Source organism: Somniosus microcephalus, chromosome 20 (genome assembly GCF_052327205.1).
Source record: "Somniosus microcephalus isolate GS21.2 chromosome 20, FLI_Smic_1.0, whole genome shotgun sequence".
NCBI classification, from domain to species: Eukaryota; Metazoa; Chordata; class Chondrichthyes; order Squaliformes; family Somniosidae; genus Somniosus; species Somniosus microcephalus.
Genome location: NC_141006.1, coordinates 44,574,978 through 44,592,142, shown reverse-complemented (window position 1 = coordinate 44,592,142; position 17,165 = coordinate 44,574,978). Strand labels below are relative to the sequence as shown.

The 17,165-nt window shown below is 39.7% G+C and overlaps 1 protein-coding gene across 1 annotated transcript in view; it reads left to right on the top strand.

Annotated features, from left to right (window-relative positions):
• LOC147103184 (protein argonaute-4) overlaps window positions 1-17,165 on the top strand; it is an 83,003-nt gene that overhangs the window by 48,395 nt on the left and 17,443 nt on the right. The window contains exons 7-14 of the mRNA XM_085962570.1: window positions 526-613; window positions 1,345-1,492; window positions 2,895-3,014; window positions 6,604-6,786; window positions 12,223-12,356; window positions 12,830-13,014; window positions 15,752-15,911; window positions 17,033-17,123. Of these exons, the coding sequence (XP_085818696.1) occupies window positions 526-613; window positions 1,345-1,492; window positions 2,895-3,014; window positions 6,604-6,786; window positions 12,223-12,356; window positions 12,830-13,014; window positions 15,752-15,911; window positions 17,033-17,123 (1,109 nt within the window). The remainder of the gene's footprint in view (window positions 1-525; window positions 614-1,344; window positions 1,493-2,894; window positions 3,015-6,603; window positions 6,787-12,222; window positions 12,357-12,829; window positions 13,015-15,751; window positions 15,912-17,032; window positions 17,124-17,165) is intronic.

Here is a 17,165-nt window from a genome sequence, read left to right as displayed (position 1 = left end):
AATTTGTTTTAAAAATAATGGTATTTCCCCCAATTTAATTGGTGTTCATGTTTAATTTACCAAATCTTGTGTAAACAGGATGAAGTATCAATATTTACCCTTTGTGGAAGTATTATGTATGTCCCAATCTCTCAACTTTCTGGTTTATAAATTGGGTTCAACATTTAGTAGAACAAAATAGCTACCATGTTTTGTAAGATGGGAGTTTGAATTACCAGCTTAAATATGGACAGGTTTACAGTTATTACCCTATAAATTTATAATATGCTACTATGAACGTATAATAATCCCACTACCAGTAAAGTGCAACTAAGAGCTTATACTATGTACTTGAAATTATACCTTTCAAAATATCGATCTTCTCCAGGAATCTGTACAATTCTTATCATGCCACAAGTAACAAAATATAAATGTAATTCAAATTTGAAACAATTGTTCAGTGCAGCTTCTTTGAATATTTGACAATTTTAATGTGCTAGTCCTGCTTTCTGCATCTAATGTTAACATGTTCTGTTGTCTGTTCAGGTCTGAAAGTGGAGGTGACTCACTGTGGACAGATGAAAAGGAAGTACCGAGTATGTAATGTCACCCGGCGGCCGGCCAGTCACCAGACGTGAGTACGCACTCCCGTGTAATACCCTGTACATTCATTTGGTTGCACCAGTACAGTAATGTTGAACCAAGTGTTTAAGATTTGAGCACAAACTTCGTTTGCATGCGCATTTGTGAAATACTGGTAATTACCTCATGACAATAACTGGTTAATTTGTAATTTAATCCCAAGACATTCCAAAACAGGAATTTGTCCAAATGCCTTCCGAATATTCAGGTAAATTATTGGTTAACTCCATCAGAACTAAATTTCCTCCTCCCAAAAGCAGCAGATTTGTGAGGTATGACTTGTTGCTTCTAAATCCATTACTGCTCCATCACTTTTGTGCTCTTTGGCAAGTAATAATAGCATCCCATATAATGCACTCTGGAGAACACTTTTTTTTTCTACTACAGATGTACAGCTAATTGGTCTATAGTCTCCAGGTTTTTTTTTTGCTCCTTTTTATATTGGAGTCCTTGAGAGCTCCTGTTTATGGCTATCATTTTTATATATTAAAAAAAAATGAACTAGCCTTGTCTATTTCCTCTTTCATTTCCTTGAGGATTTTAAGATGTACCAATTCCAGCCCAAGTGCCTCCAGACATTGTTGTTTCTTAACACATCCTTTATGGATGTCTGCTTCTATAGACATTTTTGCTGTGTGCAATCTGCCTTTGTATTGCCCTCTTATCTCTCAATATATAATACCACTGGCTTTCCTAATGGTTGTCAATTATCTACCTCACCAGGTTTCCTCTGCAACTGGAAAATGGGCAAGCAATGGAGTGTACAGTGGCACAATATTTCAAACAAAAATACAATTTGCAACTTAAGTATCCTCACCTACCTTGTCTACAGGTGGGACAAGAGCAGAAGCACACCTACCTGCCACTTGAGGTGAGATTGAAATGTAGGGAACCATTTACTACTAGTGAGAAATTGTAATCCAGTTCAAGTGCATTATTGGGGCCACCTGCAAGTCCACATATTTCCTATGGGCTATTACAAGGTTTTGTTTAACCCTACCTTTGCACAACCATTGCTTCAGTCGGAGGGGAAGAAAATGTCATCACTTGGTGCCAGTAAATTTTTTCTGGGTTATATTGCCAAAGCTTTCTATCGATCTGTTTTTCCCCTATTCCCCTATTCCCCTCCGAGGTGGTTGACTGACTAACTTTCTTACCAGTGTAAAGTTCCACAGGTGGTCAGCCTTCGGTACCTTACCACGTGGTCATTATTCATGTGATCCTTGCCAGCAAGTGGCAACAGGCTTATCCCACTGTGAAGGATGTCACAGCGGAGTCAGATCCTGCTCTTGCCTGGTGTTCCCACATGCGCACTATAAGGCATGGGAATGTCACTGTTTTTTCCTTCCCTAGCCCAGTGATGCTCCAGCCTTCCTAATGCTGCCCTGGCAGACATTGGCTAACAACACAGACTGGGAATTGAACTTGGGAACATCCTGATCTGTACAATACAAATGGTGACTTTACACCTCAACTATTGGGGGAGTCCATGCCTTAAAGTGGAATTTAAAAATTAATTATGTTTTTAGCTGATTTCTGCTGCTAGAATTTCCTAGTTAAATTGCCCATTAGAAATTCAAAGATGGCATGCAAAATAGTAATGATGGAAATAAAAAGTTGATGTGGCTTGCCTTGTCCATTTTAAGTTCATGGGCTTATTTCATCACAATTGGCATAAGCAGTGGGGGAACGGAGACAAATGTCTGTCCAAATTACTAGGACCACTTGCTCCAATATCTTGTATTCTTCCTTCCCCCATTCTTTACATGACATTGTACATAGTAATAGTACTCAATTAGTTTAGTTGAGGAAAAAAATACCCACTAACATCAGTATGCATGGTAGTCTGTGTTTCTGTAAGGCTTGAGTAAAATGCCTTCAGGACTTTTCAATTTATGTTAAAAATCAACTTGTTTCAAAATATACAAGAAACTTTCGATTAACCGGCCCCTAAATAACCGGAAATGTCGGTTAACCGGCAAAATTCAGGAGTAGGTTCAGGTAACTTTTAGTACTTTTTTTTACTCCATTTGTTGCTGTGCAAGGGTGTAGCTGCAGCTGTTGCTAAGCTACAGAGACGCTTGCAACTTGTGCCGATTGTTCTGAAGAACAGGGTTTGTTGCTTTATACGGAGCTCTGAGCTCTCCGTATCTTTTACTATAGCGTTCGGTTATCCAGAATTTTTGATGAACCGGCACCACGTCGGTCCCGTCCGTGCCGGATAAAGTTTCCTGTAGTATGAATTTATGGTGTATCTACATTTACATTTGTAGGTATGTAACATTGTAGCAGGGCAGCGTTGTATCAAGAAACTAACAGACAATCAAACATCAACAATGATCAAAGCAACAGCACGATCAGCGCCCGACCGACAAGAGGAGATTAGTCGTCTGGTGAGTAGGGATGAAATTTAAAGTTTTGATTTTCATTTTGGGAGATTTGGTGCAAATTTGACAGAGCTAAACTAACCAGTAAATTCATATTGGAAATAGAAATTTAAATATCTTGGAACGCATCAAAGGTTAATGGAAAACACATTTTCTGGCCAACAATTTAATTTGAAGGAATATGTTTAACACTGAAGCATGCAGACCAGAGAGTTGTTTATTTGATTCCTGGTCTCTGAATTAGCTGATCTCTAATCTGGCAGCGATTTGAGATCTTCGGTCCCAAATGGTTCTGGGTTAGGCAGGGAGAAAAGATCATTGAAGATTCCTGCTACTATTTCGTGATTTCTGTTGGAAAGTGTGTCCTTGTAGGCAGGGTTGAGAACTTGCCTCACCCATGATGCCTTCACATCGAAAGAATGAACGTTTTGCCTATGTACTGGAGGTCTGCCAGCATCTGAAGAATCATACACCTGTAAAAGAACACGGTGGGGTGGGAGGTGGACGGGACAATTAAATGTGTTTTTTTCTTTTGTGAAAGATTGGGCCTGTTTTGACCTGTTTCCATCTGAAGGGGAAGCAATTGTTATCCAGTAGCCATTTTGAGTAAGATTCAGGTGAAGCATTACCATTACATATCCAAATGAACAGAATCTATGGAAGGTGTATTTTTCTGAATGGCTTAATGTCAAGAACTCCTAGAAGTACAGATGACTTAATTTTACTTAACAAGTACTGTTTATCCTTTATGGGCTAAAACACAAGTCTACTTTTTAGAACATTGTACACTTTGTTTACTCATTTTATTTGTTTGTCTTTCCTTGAAGTTGATTAAGTATTGCTCACACTTCTTACTTAACAATGGGCCAACATTTGCAATCGCAGGCTTCCTGCGGACGGATGCCTCCGACCTGCAAAATTTCTGCGAAAGTACCTGGTGGCCCGGGAAGAATGGCGGCTTGCGCTCCTGGATCTCTCCGAGTCCGCGCGGGTAGAGCCCCACGTATCCCAGGGGCGCATGCGGTTCGTAGGTGCTCCTGGGATCACATGGGCCGGCCCAACCAATAAAAGAAGAGAATTCCCATTCATACCTTTTGACCGGTCCATACGTACAGAACTGTCAAAAGTATGAATGGGGATCACTTAAATATGCCAACACATTAAATACATGTTTTTTAAATTACATATTTAAAATTAATTAATGCCATGCAATTAAATATTTTAAACATTTAATTTTTGGGGAAAAATTTAATGTTTTTACAGGGCTAAAAATCAACTTCCCTTAATTTTTAATTTATGATTTTATTTATTTTTAAAAACTTATGCTGGTAAAAGCAGGCTTTTACCAGACGTAAGAATTTGACAGGCTTTCAGTGGGCGGAAGTTGTGCAAATAGCGCGACTCTCCACCCGCAGAGGCACTTTTCTTGGGCATGCCAAAGATCTGGCAAGAGAATTCTTGACCGATCGCAAGCGCCGGGTTTCAGCGCATGCGCTTCGCATGCCTAAACCCAGCGCTTGCGCGGCACATATGCACCAGTAGGGGTTGCAAAATCCAGCCCATTATGTATAAAAATGTGACCTTTCTTGTTTTGGTATACCCAATGACCATCTCCTTGGAGTAAGAATCCAAAAATTTGGACAATTGACTGTTGCGCCTGCACAGGATCAAAATTGACTGCTCGTAAGCGACAGCTGGTACTACTGAATCTCCAATACTATATTTTGCTTGTATCCCCGAATGTGATAAACTTCCTCTTGCTCTGCAAAACACAGGACTGTTTTCAAACAAAACTAAGTGAAATGATTTAAGTTTCAGGAACTGTTCCTTAGATTGGAAAATTGCACATGCCACTCTGCTATTTAAGAATGGCGAGAGGGGGAAACCAGGGAATTATAGACCAGTTAGCCTAACATCTATTGTCTGGAAATTGCTAGAGTCTAGAATTAAGGATAGGGTGACTGCCAAATTTTCAGTTGATCAGAGAGCCAGCATGGTTTTGTGAAAGGTGGATCATGCCTGGCAAACCTGATTGAATTTTTTGAAGAGGTAACTAAAGTAGTGGACAGGGGAATGTCTATGAATGTTATTTATATGGACTTCCAGAAGGCATTTGATAAAGTCCTCCTCAAGAGATTGTTAGCTAAAATTGAAAGAAAATTAGTGACCTGGTTAGGAAATTAGCTGACCGGCAAGAGACTGAGAGTAGGGATAATAGGTAGGTAGTCTAATTGGCAGGATGTGACTAGTGGTGACCCACAGGGATCTGTGTTGGACCCTCAACTATTCACACTATTTATTTAGTAACTACTTCAGATGATGGCATAGAAAGCCATATATCCAGATTTGCCGATGTCACAAAGATAGGCGGCACTGTAGGCAGTGTAGATGAAAGCATAAAATTACACAGGGATCTCGATAGATGAAATGAATGGGCAAAACTGTGGCAAATGGATTTCAGTGTAGGCAAATGAGGTCACCACTTTGGACCTAAAAAGGACAGAACAGGGTACTTTGTAAATGGTGAAAAGCTAAACAGTGGAGGTCCAAAGACACCTGGGGGTCCAGTTACATAGATCATTAAAATGTCATGAACAGGTACAGAAAATAATCATAAAGGCTAATGGAATGCTGGCCTTTATATCTAGAGGACGAGAATACAAGGGGGTCGGAGTTGTGCTGCAGCTATACAAAGTCCTGGTTAAACCACACCTGGAGTACTGTGCGCAGCTCTTGGCACCACACCTTGGGAAGAATTTATTGGTCTTGGAGGGAGTGCGGTGTAGGTTTACCAGAATGATACCCAGACTCCAAGGGTTAAGTTACGAAGAGCGATTACACAAATTAGGGTTGTATTCCCTAGAATTTAGAAGGTTCAGGGGTGATCTGATCGAAGTTTTCAAGATACAGTATTAAGGGGAACAGATAGGGTAGATAGTTTCTCTATTTGCTGGTTGAGGAGTTGAGGACTAGGGAGCGTAGTCTTAAAAATTAGAGCCAGACCTTTCGGGTGAAATTAGGAAACCCTTCTATACACAAGTTGGTAGAAGTTTGGAACTCTTTTTTCCGCAAACGGCAATTGATGCTAGATCAATTGTTAATTTTAAATCTGAGATTGATAGCTTTCGGTTAGCCAAAGGTATTAAGGGATATAGGCCAGAGGCATTATGTCACAAATCAGCCATGATCTCATTGGAACAGTCTTGAGGGGCTCAAGGCCTGCTCCTGTTCCTACGTTCATTCCATTTATGCAAATTTGGGTATTTCTGAGCAGTTGCACATCAGCACTTTGTACACAATCAGAAAATATACTTTGTTTGATCACTTGTCTCAATATTCCATGTGATTGGCTTGCGTATTGCTGTCATGATGGCCACAGCTGAGCCTCATGAAGGCTACTTACTGGCTGCACTAAACTGTCGCTGTACTACTTAACCGTAATGAACTGCCATTTCTTTGTCTAATTGTTCAAATGGCAGGGACCACACCTGCTGTTCTCCTGGAATTGGTTGCCATCAAGTCCTTTTTGATTACAAGGTACTCTTTAAAATAATTTTTGCAGTTGGTATATTAGTCTTGTGGTTTTTTTTAAAAGGTGAAGAGTAACAGTATGATTGGCGGGCCAGATCCATATCTAAAGGAGTTTGGTATTGTCGTTCATAATGAAATGACTGAGGTTACAGGTCGAGTGCTGCCTGCACCGATGCTCCAGTATGGAGGCAGGGTAAGTCTGATGTTGGACGGAAGCAGCTGGAATTGTGAATGCACAGGACTTGAAGTAAGTGATATAGCACACTGCTATGCAATATGTATGAGTTATACAGCAAAACTATTTTAAGCAAAAATATTTACCAGCAACTGTTAATTCTGGCGAGTTAAAATTCTTACCTCGTTTGGAAACTGCTGCTCTGCTATATTTGACAGTGTCCAAGCTACTGTCCAAAATAGATTTCATGTACTTAAGATTCCTAGTCTTCCTCACGAAAAACATGGAGATTATCTCTTGAGGAGGGAAAATGTGTTAGTGCTCAGATTTTTGTATAAAGTATTTTCTATGAACGAATTTTTGACATTGTTTTGAATTTATAACTAATTTCAGTGTCCAAACAGAAACTCAGAGCTGGTTTACATTGGCTTGGAGTTCTACATCACACAATGATGGCTAAATCAATTTCTGTTTACCAGAAAAGTGGGGGGGGAGAGAGGAAGTTCTCTTGACAACCGGAGCATCTTTGTTTATTGTGTTTTAACCAGTTAATTTTATGTTTAACTTCTAAAATGCTCCAGGATGACTTGTTTTACTCAAAACATATACCCAAATGTAGTTTCCAGTTTGAAATAGTTTCATTTTTCCACCTCCAAAATTAAAAAATGGAAGATTAATCGGTTTTAATTTGTAGGTTAAAGGGGTCCCAGTGCTTTCATTTTTACATGTGGCAATAAAATTGCTCACAATGAGTTCAGCAGCCCTATTTCACTTGTCTACTTGAAGCAGCAAATTTAATTCTGGTTATGCAATTTGAAGCTGCATTTTTAGCACAATGTAACTTTTAAATAAGTCTACCTTTTTTAGATGGCATTTTTCTGAATGCTCCCATTATAATGCCCTCCTAAAGGCAAGTTTCCAGTCATGAGATGGCACTCTGGATCTGCCAGTCTGCTCAAGCAGCCAGATATGGATGCTGAACTTAGTGTTGCTCCTTGGTAGCTGCTAGAGCCAAACAAGCTGCTTCAGTTGTGGCCCTGTTGTGCTCAGGCATGTAATTGTTGCAAACTGTAAATCATTTGAAAATAACTAACTTCAGGACTTAGCAGGATTTGCAAATTTCACTCTTATTCCTGTATGTGTATATATTATATTATATATATATAACAGTGAAGTGCTTGATGGTTTTCAGTTATAAAATGCAGGTTTCTTCAGTTCTCATTCATTTCTCATTCTTGCGTTGCCCTCCATGTACCATAGGTTAGATGGGCAATAATAAAGAAATTGCGGAAGTTACTACATACAAACTCTCATTATCCAAAGCCCAGTTAAAAGCATTTTCCTATTAATCCTCCCCGTGGCCATCTTTACTCTCTGCACCAGTTGCTTGTGCAATACTTCCCACTCGCATAAAAGGCTTGTATTTTTTTTATGTTCACATGGTTTCAGCCATTGAACATTTTATGACAGTTTCTGGTAGATTTGCAAAATGTGTTTCAATTAAATGCAAAGCCCTAGATTCAAATTTCTGTAAATAGTTGGAAAGTCTGTCTTGTAATTAGTTGTGTGGTGTCATTGTTCTGTCATGGACCATAAGTTTTCATTCTGTCAGCTTCCAGAGAATGCTGGACTAATTTCTGGTTCGTGTCTGAATCTGAGGTTTTGCTGGTATTGTAACAAGAAGCACAAGCTAGGTAATCACTCTTTCTCTGGCCTTGCTTATATTCCTACAGTGAGAGACTGGACAAAAGGCATTAAATAATGTGGTTTGTATCAGACCAAGTCTTTTCCTTGGAATTGTCTTTGTTATTGTCAGTAAATTAGCACTGCTAAATGGATTCCAACCACTGCATAGGCTGTTACCTGGGCTTTCAATTCTGCAAGAGTCTCCCAACTAGTAAACTGCCTTGTTTTGAATACTCTGGATGAGATAATCTTTCATTTTTGTTGCACCAGTTCTTTAATTGCAATGATGCATTAACATATTGCCTGCATCTTGATAAGTCAGCAACAGATGATCATATGTCTGACATCTCTCTCTACTTGGAAGGCAATGAACTAGTCACTAATGACACATTCCCTCTCTCGTCCAGAAATGAACTTGTGAAAAGTGGTTAAAGAAATGGTGATATGACATCCTTCCTTATAGAAAAAGGCCCGTTTCCATAGGACAATAGACCTAACATGTATGTTGTTTGTATTGCATACAAGGCTCAAACATTTTCTGTAATGGAGTTCATAGAATGGTGCCAGAGATGAGGGCGCTCCATTATAAGACACTAGAAAAGTTGGGATTGTTCTCCTTTTGAGCATATAAGGTTAAGAACATATGAAATGGGAGTAGGAGTAGGCCATACAGCCCCTCGAGCTGGCTGATCATACCTCAATTCCACTTTCCTGCCCCATCTCCATATCCCTTGATTCCCAAATTGTACAGTAAAGGATTAGGCAGAGTCAATATGGTTTTATGAAAGGGAAATAGTGTTTGACAAATCTATTGGAGTTTTTTGAAGGTGTAGCTAGCAGGGTAGTTAAAGGAGAACCAGTGCACGTAGTATATTTGGATTTTCAAAAGTCATTCGATAAGGTGCCACACAAGATTAGAGCTCATGGAAATGGGGGTAATATATTAGTTTGGATTGAGGATTGGTTAACTGACAGAGAAAACAGCGTAGGAGTAAACCAGGTTAATTTCAGGTTGGCAGGTTGTAACTAGTGGGGTGCCTCAAGGATTAGTCCTTGAGCCTCTGCTATTTACAATCTATATCAATGACTTTAGATGAGTGAGTGTAATGTATCCAAGTTTGCTGACTATAAAGCTAGGTGGAAAAATAAGCTGTGAGGAGGATGCAAAGAGGTATTTTTATATTTGCGGACAAGAAGGTGGCACATGTAGTATAATGTGGGGAAATGTGAAATTATCCACTTTGGTAGGAAGAATAGAAAGCAGAATTTTTTTCCCAAAAAGGTGAGACTAGTAACTGTTGGTATGCAGAGGGATTTGGGTGTCCTTGTACATGAATCACAGTGAATATTCAAGTACAGCAAGCAGTTAGGAAGGCAAATGGTATGTTAGCCTTTATTGCAAGGGGGTTGGAGTATAAGACTAAGGAAGTCTTGTTGCAATTATATAGGGCTTTGGTGAGACCGTACCTGGAGTACTGTGTACAGTTTTGGTCTCCTTAGCTAAGGAAGGATATGCTTGGCCTAAGAGAGGGTGCAATAAAGGTTCACTAGATTGATTCCTGGGATGAGAGGGTTGTCGTATGAGGAGAGATTGAGTAGAATGGGCCTATATTCTCTGACGTTCAGAAGAATGAGAGGTGAATTCATTGAAATGTATAAAATTCTTGGAAGGCTTGACTGGGTAGATCTTGAGAGGCTGTTTCCCCTGGCTAGAGAGTCTAGAACAAGGATTTATTGTCTCTGGCCAAGGGGCTGACCACTTAGGACGGAGAGGAGCAATTTCTTCAGAGGGTTGTGAATCTTTGGAATTCTCTACCCTACAGGGCTGTGGATGCTCAGTTGTTGAGTATATTCAAGACAGAGATCGATAGATTTTTGGACACTTGGAATCGAGGGATATGCTGATTGGGTGGGAAAGTGGAGTTGAGGTAGAAGATCAGCCATGATTTTATTGAATGGCGGAGCAGGCTTGAGACGTATGGCCTACTCCTATTATCTTAACAGTGGGTCTGAAATATCAGTTCTTTGTGACAGTTAAACCTTGTGGTGTAAATAATATTCCAAACACTTGTATTGAGAGGAGTTTTTTGGTGGGGAGTGAGAAGGCAGTGGCAGCAGTAGTGCTCAGTTAGAGACTTGGGTTCCACAAGTTGACCGGACTCTCCTACGATGTAGGTAGGACCTAGAGGCTGAGTAAAATAGACTCGCTGTTCAAATACCATGGTATAGGACTCTGACCACAGCTGTGCAATGGTGTTGACTGTATCCTGCAATAGTGCTTGCTGGTGCAGAAAGTGCTAGAGCTCTAAAGAAGCAGGTTTGTGTTGTTTTAGTTTGTGGAATCAATCAGCAGTTCAGTCCGTTTATAATGGATGATGGTTTTGGATATCTGAGAGGGAACCACAGTAATTTAAACTTGACCAGTGGATTTACAGTTTGGTTAGTGGTGCTTTTGTCAATATCTTGGATCTTAAGACTTTTTTCTTATCTTGAAAGATGATGCTATTAAAGTTGTTCCTAGTAATGTGAAGATTAACCAATGGGATAGAAACATTTTGGGGAAAGTAGCCTTTATTTAAATGGAGTTGTCCATTACATAAATTCTGCATCCTCTGGAGGCCATATCAGTACTTTTTTTTTGTCTTTGTGCTTCCCAGTATATTTGTTTTAGCTGGTTTAAAGCTTCAATATTGTTTGTATTTGTAATTGGTAAACTACATTTGTAGTTTATAAGCCTGTTTTTATTATTGATCATGTTAACCTTGTTGCTGAATTCTTTGCCAACAGTCTATTAAAAAGATCAGAAGAATAATCCCTCCTGCACAGGAATGGGACACAAAATTCATTGCTTAACCTTGCATTGCTTTGCCCCTCTGGTCCAAAGAACTGAAGATGGCCGTGTGGGGTTGCAATTGTAGCACATAGATTCTAGCTAAAGCCTCTCAAAGGGACTGCATCCTCCTAGGGTTTTTTTTATCCATGGTTGGATTTGGGTGCTTTATATCCCATGGTAGGTGGAGGGTAATTTATTTAAAGAATGAGGACTATTTTTTATTTAAAAGTAAGTAATTACCTTTGTTACCCATGATTTGCTGTAAAATTGTTTGGCCTATTAAGCCAAATTGGGTTTGAATTTTAATTTCTAACACATAAACATCCTTTCAATTTATTCTACCTCTGTCGCAGATCTAAATCCAAATTAGGTTTGTTTGCAGAGATGCTAGGGTTTTATGTTATCAATTCATTTGCAGGGTTAGTACATTAATCTAAAAGTGTTTATAGCTGTTTATATTTAAGATGTAACCTTTTTTGGAAAGGGAATTAAATCTGATCTCAATCCTGTTTAAATTTAGCTAATTTTGTTCCTTTTTTGCGCAGATCCTACTTTCTACTGCAAAGCGACTAGAAATTTATTCAAAAGCTTGCACCATCTAAGGATTTGTTAATGGGTATTCTGTTATCGTGTTGATGTTCAGTATAATGCCTGTGGACTTGGTTTCAAGCATAGTTTAAATTTGCTTGCCTGCCCACATGACACTCCAAAAATGAGCAAGGAAGCAATTTGTGGCCATTCCTGTTGAAGTCATGTTAAATTGACTTCTACAGCTATTTGAACATACCCACAATTCTGGATACTATCAAGACAAAATATCTGAGCCTCTTGATCCCACATCTTTGGATGTGGGTTTCCATTAATACTTTGCAGTTTAGAGTGGGAATAGTGCAAAGAAACAGAAGTAATACTCTTGTTAAAAGATGTAATTGTTGATTGTCTTTAACAGGTTTCTTTTCACCTTCCCAACCCCTGTGCATTTATTTCAGAATAAGACCGTCGCTACCCCAAACCAGGGGGTGTGGGACATGAGAGGCAAACAATTCTATGCTGGCATTGAGATCAAAGTCTGGGCAGTTGCCTGCTTTGCACCACAGAAACAGTGCCGGGAGGAAGTTCTGAAGTAAGCATCCTGTAACATTTTTTAAAGCATTTGCTTCTGTTTGCTGGAAAGCACTAATGTCAAAAATTGAGAAGGAGGTTTCCTCATGAACCTAGATTTACAGTTTCCTTTCAACCCAAGGTTTTCTGCATTTTTTTTTCTAGTTTGCATAATCAGATTATGCAATTGAAAATACACCTGTGCTCAGTATTCTCCTTTTTATCGCTTACATTATTTCTTTAACTTTGAAGTGACTTAAATGTTCTGTCCAAATGTTGTCTTTGACATTCTTGTATAAGTGCCAAATTTTTGAGGACAAAGGGAATGGCATCGAAATTCAAACTGGTTGAAACCTAACCAACTCAAGTGCTAGGTACAGGTGGGAGTGAATGCTCTTGTTCTATGCAACTTGTCTTATTTGAGTGCAGATGCAGAGCACCAAATAAATAGCTTTAATTATGTTCCTTGGTTTTTGCTATTTCTCTTATCTCCAGGAATTTTACTGACCAGCTGCGTAAGATTTCAAAAGATGCTGGAATGCCTATTCAGGGACAGCCATGTTTCTGTAAATATGCACAAGGCGCAGACAGTGTAGAGCCCATGTTTAAGCACTTGAAGATGACTTATGTTGGTCTGCAGTTGATTGTGGTCATCTTGCCTGGGAAAACTCCTGTATATGGTATGTAAGAGATGAGTGTGTATTTTTGTTTGGCATATAACTAACTTTCCTACGTTTGCACTGTAGGCACACTCTGGATGCTAATGGGGACAAAAGAAATAAATTCACTTTTTAGCAGCTGCAGTGTGAATGCCAAAACAGTTCACATCAATATTCAACTTTCTGAATCTTTGGGTTCCTCTAAATGCCAAGCTAGCAACATTTTAGTCTTGGTATTAGTAATTTTTGGAGTGCACTTGTGGGAAAAGTTTTAAGGTACCCTAAAGTTGTGGCACAGGTGATGGAGTGCAAACTCGGCTGCAAATTCTCCTATCTTAGTTGGGCAATTTTGGGAGAAATGGGCAGCAAGGGGAAACATTCCTCACAAGGAAAATCCAAAGGATGAAGCACTTCAGGTGCCACATGCATGCCAGTTAAAGCAGTTTTGGCAAAGGTCTGGTGCTAGGCTGTTGGCCCATCCTTTTGTGCAAGCTGTGATGAGAGGGTGCTAAAAGGAATAATTAGAAATTTAAACAGTAATGTAAAATCATGATTTTTGTAACTTGAAATTCATTATTGGTTACAGCTTAAAGACCTAGTTATGTTAATCTTTTACTGGGCTAACTATTTCTCATGATACCATTTGCTTCATAGAGGGGGATGCTAATCTTTCTAAAACCTTTCTCTGCTTGACCATTGAACCTGAGTGAAAGATAGTTGCATTCTGACAAAAAAAAACTTGGTGAACTGAAATAGAAACATAGAAGATAGGAGCAGGAGTAGGCCATTTGGCCCTTCGAGTCTGCTCCGCCATTCAATGCGATCATGGCTGATCATCCAATTTCAGTACCCGGTCCCTGCTTTCTCCCCATACCCCTGGATCCCTTTAGCCTTAAGAAATATATCCAACTCCTTCTTGAATATATTTACTGAATTGGCCTCTACTGCCTTCTGTGGTAGAGAATGCCACAGGTTCACCACTCTCTGGGTGAAGAAATTCCTCCTCATTTCCATCCTAAATGGTCTACCCCTTATCCTTAGACTGTGACCCCTGGTTCTGGACTCCCCGACCATCGGGAACATCATTCCTGCATCTAGCCTGTCCAGTCCTGTCAGAATTTTATAAGTTTCAATGAGATCCCCTCTCATTCTTCTAAACTCCAGCGAGTACAAGCCCAATCGACCCAATCTCTCCTCATACGTCATTCTTGCCATCCTAGGTATCAGCCTGGTGAATCTTCGCTGAACTCCTTCCATGGCAAGAACATCCTTCCTCAGATAAGGTGACCAAAACTGCACACAATACTCAAGATGTGGCCTCACCAAGGCCCTGTACAACTGTAGCAAGACATCCTTGTTCCTGTACTCAAACCCTCTCGCTACGAAGGCCAACATACCATTTGCCTTCTTAACCGCCTGCATGCTTACCTTCAGTGACTGGTGCACAAGGACACCCAGGTCTCATTGGCAATAGAGTGGGAGAAGGAGAAGTGCATTCAGATAATAATCTGCCTTCCTGTTTTTGCCACCAAAGTGGATAACCTCACATTTATCCACATATAGTGCATTTGCCATGCTTTTGCCCAATCACCCAATCTGTCCAAATCATCCTGGAGTTTCTCGGCATCCTCCTCACAGCACACACGCCCACCCAGCTTTGTGTCGTCTGCAAATTTTGAGATCTTACATCTAGTTCCCTTGTCTAGATCATTAATATATATTATGAATAGCTGGGGTCCAAGGACCGATCCCTGCGGTACCCCACTAGTCACTGCCTGCCACTCGGAAAAAGACCCGTTTATTCCAACTCTTTGCTTTCTGTCTGCCAACCAGTTCTCTGTCCAAGTCAATACCTTGCCCCCAATCCCATGTGCCTTAACTTTACACGCTAATCTCTTATGCGGGACGTAATCAGAAGCCTTCTGAAGTCCAAATACACCACATCCACTGGTTCTCCCTTATCTATTTTACCAGTTACATCCTCAAAAAATTCCAGTAAATTAGTCAAGCATGATTTACCATTTGTAAATCCATGTTGACTTTGTCCAATCCCATCACTGTTTTCCAAGTGCTCTGCTATTACATCTTTTATAATGGACTCTAGCATTTTCCCCACCACCGATGTCAGGCTTACCGGTCTGTAATTCCCCGTTTTCTCTCTACCACCTTTTTTGAATAGTGGGGTAACATTAGCTATCCTCCAATCCATGGGTACTGTTCCAGATCCCATCGAATGTTGGAAGATGATCAGCAATGCATCTACTATTTCTAGGACCACTTCCTTAAGTACCCTGGGATGTAGATTATCAGGCCCTGGGGATTTATCCGCCTTCAATCCCATCAATTTCCCTAACACCATTTCCCTACTAATACTGATTTCTTTCAGTTCCTCCCTTTCATCAGACCCTATGTTCCCCGACACCTCTGGGAGGTTATTTGTGTCCTCCTTTGTGAAGACAGAACCAAAATATGTATTTAATTGGTCTGAAATGCTACGAATCTGCTTGTTACTTTGTGATATTCGTTGAATATTCTACTGTGAAAATACTGGGCAAAAATAGATTCATTCTGAAAAGCTGTTTAAAATGCTGCAGAATAAAAGATACATAATTTGGATGTTGCCTTTGAATCTAATTAAATTTTAGAAATATGTCATCCAGGAGCAGAATTCCACTGTACCTTTCCTATTTGGAAACCTGTTCCACAGTGTATGTTTATATCGAAGAGTTTTATTTAAACTTGCATTTCTGTCTTCCAGCTGAAGTGAAACGTGTGGGTGACACGCTACTGGGAATGGCCACACAATGTGTTCAGGTGAAGAATGTAGTCAAAACATCCCCACAGACATTATCAAATCTCTGCTTAAAGATCAATGCGAAACTTGGTGGAATCAATAACGTCCTTGTACCTCATCAGCGGTGAGTTCTGTCTGCAATAAATTCTATTATTTTGCTTTTTAGCATTTGTGTAATCAAGTGTCAAATGCTTTGAGACATCCTATATTTACATTATACCGCAAGTTACAATCTTGAGTTTTCCATGCATTATTTCTGAAGTACAGTGACTGTTATGGAGGCCAACATGGCAGTTCTAGGTCAAAAGCATGCCTCAAATGCCATTGAGAGGAATGACCAACTAATCTGTTTTTTTCATTTATATTGGTTGAGGGAGGAATGCTGGGCAGGACAACTGTGGAGAATTCTACATTTCTGACACTGTTCTTAGCTGTTGCATGCAGTGTGCTGGCAGAAGGTGAAATGTGAATTCTAAAATAAAGTGGAAGAAAGAAGCACATTGGTAAACTGAAATCATAAGTTCCAAACCTCTGCCAGGTTCTCTTGGTAGGCAGTGCAGGAAAGGGAAGCATTTTCCACACTAGACACATGACACATTCCTCTAAAGCTGGTGCAGTGCAACAGTAATAGACTCATTGGAACAGAAAAGAACTGAATTCCCAAGGGGAGAAAGTAACATCTATTATTTGTACACTTGCAATCTACATACTTAGTTGAGTCATTTAATAAAAGGCTAATGTTGAATAAATATTAAAAAGGTTGTAATTTGCACACCAGTATTATTGCATAGTGATAAAACTCTGATACTGCATGGCTATTCTGATTTTCTTTATATGCCTTTTGATCCCTTCAGCTTGCCTACCATGCTGAAAAATAACACGTTCTTACTAATGCCAACAGTCTCGTACAGGTTATTAACACTGCAATAATAATACATTAATGTCAACATTAAAGCCTAAACCGAAAATAGTTACAGCTTCAGCATTGGATGCTATTTTCAGGGTGATCATCCTGCTTACTGCTTTCCTATGATATCTGCATCGTAATTGCATTTTAATCACACTGCACATGTCCTGATTTAATGACTCCATTCAATTGTGGTAAGGAAGGTACATATATTTAATAATTTGTGTTGACATGAGAATTCTCTTAACTGATTAATCAGGGTAAACAATAGTTTAAGTATTACAACGTTGAACCCTCGTGTTATGCTTTAAAAATATGGAGATTTTTGTTGTACATAGGCCATCTGTGTTCCAGCAGCCCGTTATCTTCTTGGGAGCTGATGTCACACACCCACCAGCTGGAGATGGCAAGAAACCTTCCATCGCTGCTGTAAGTTGTTAAATTTTGCATTGTAACACAATTCCTGGCAAT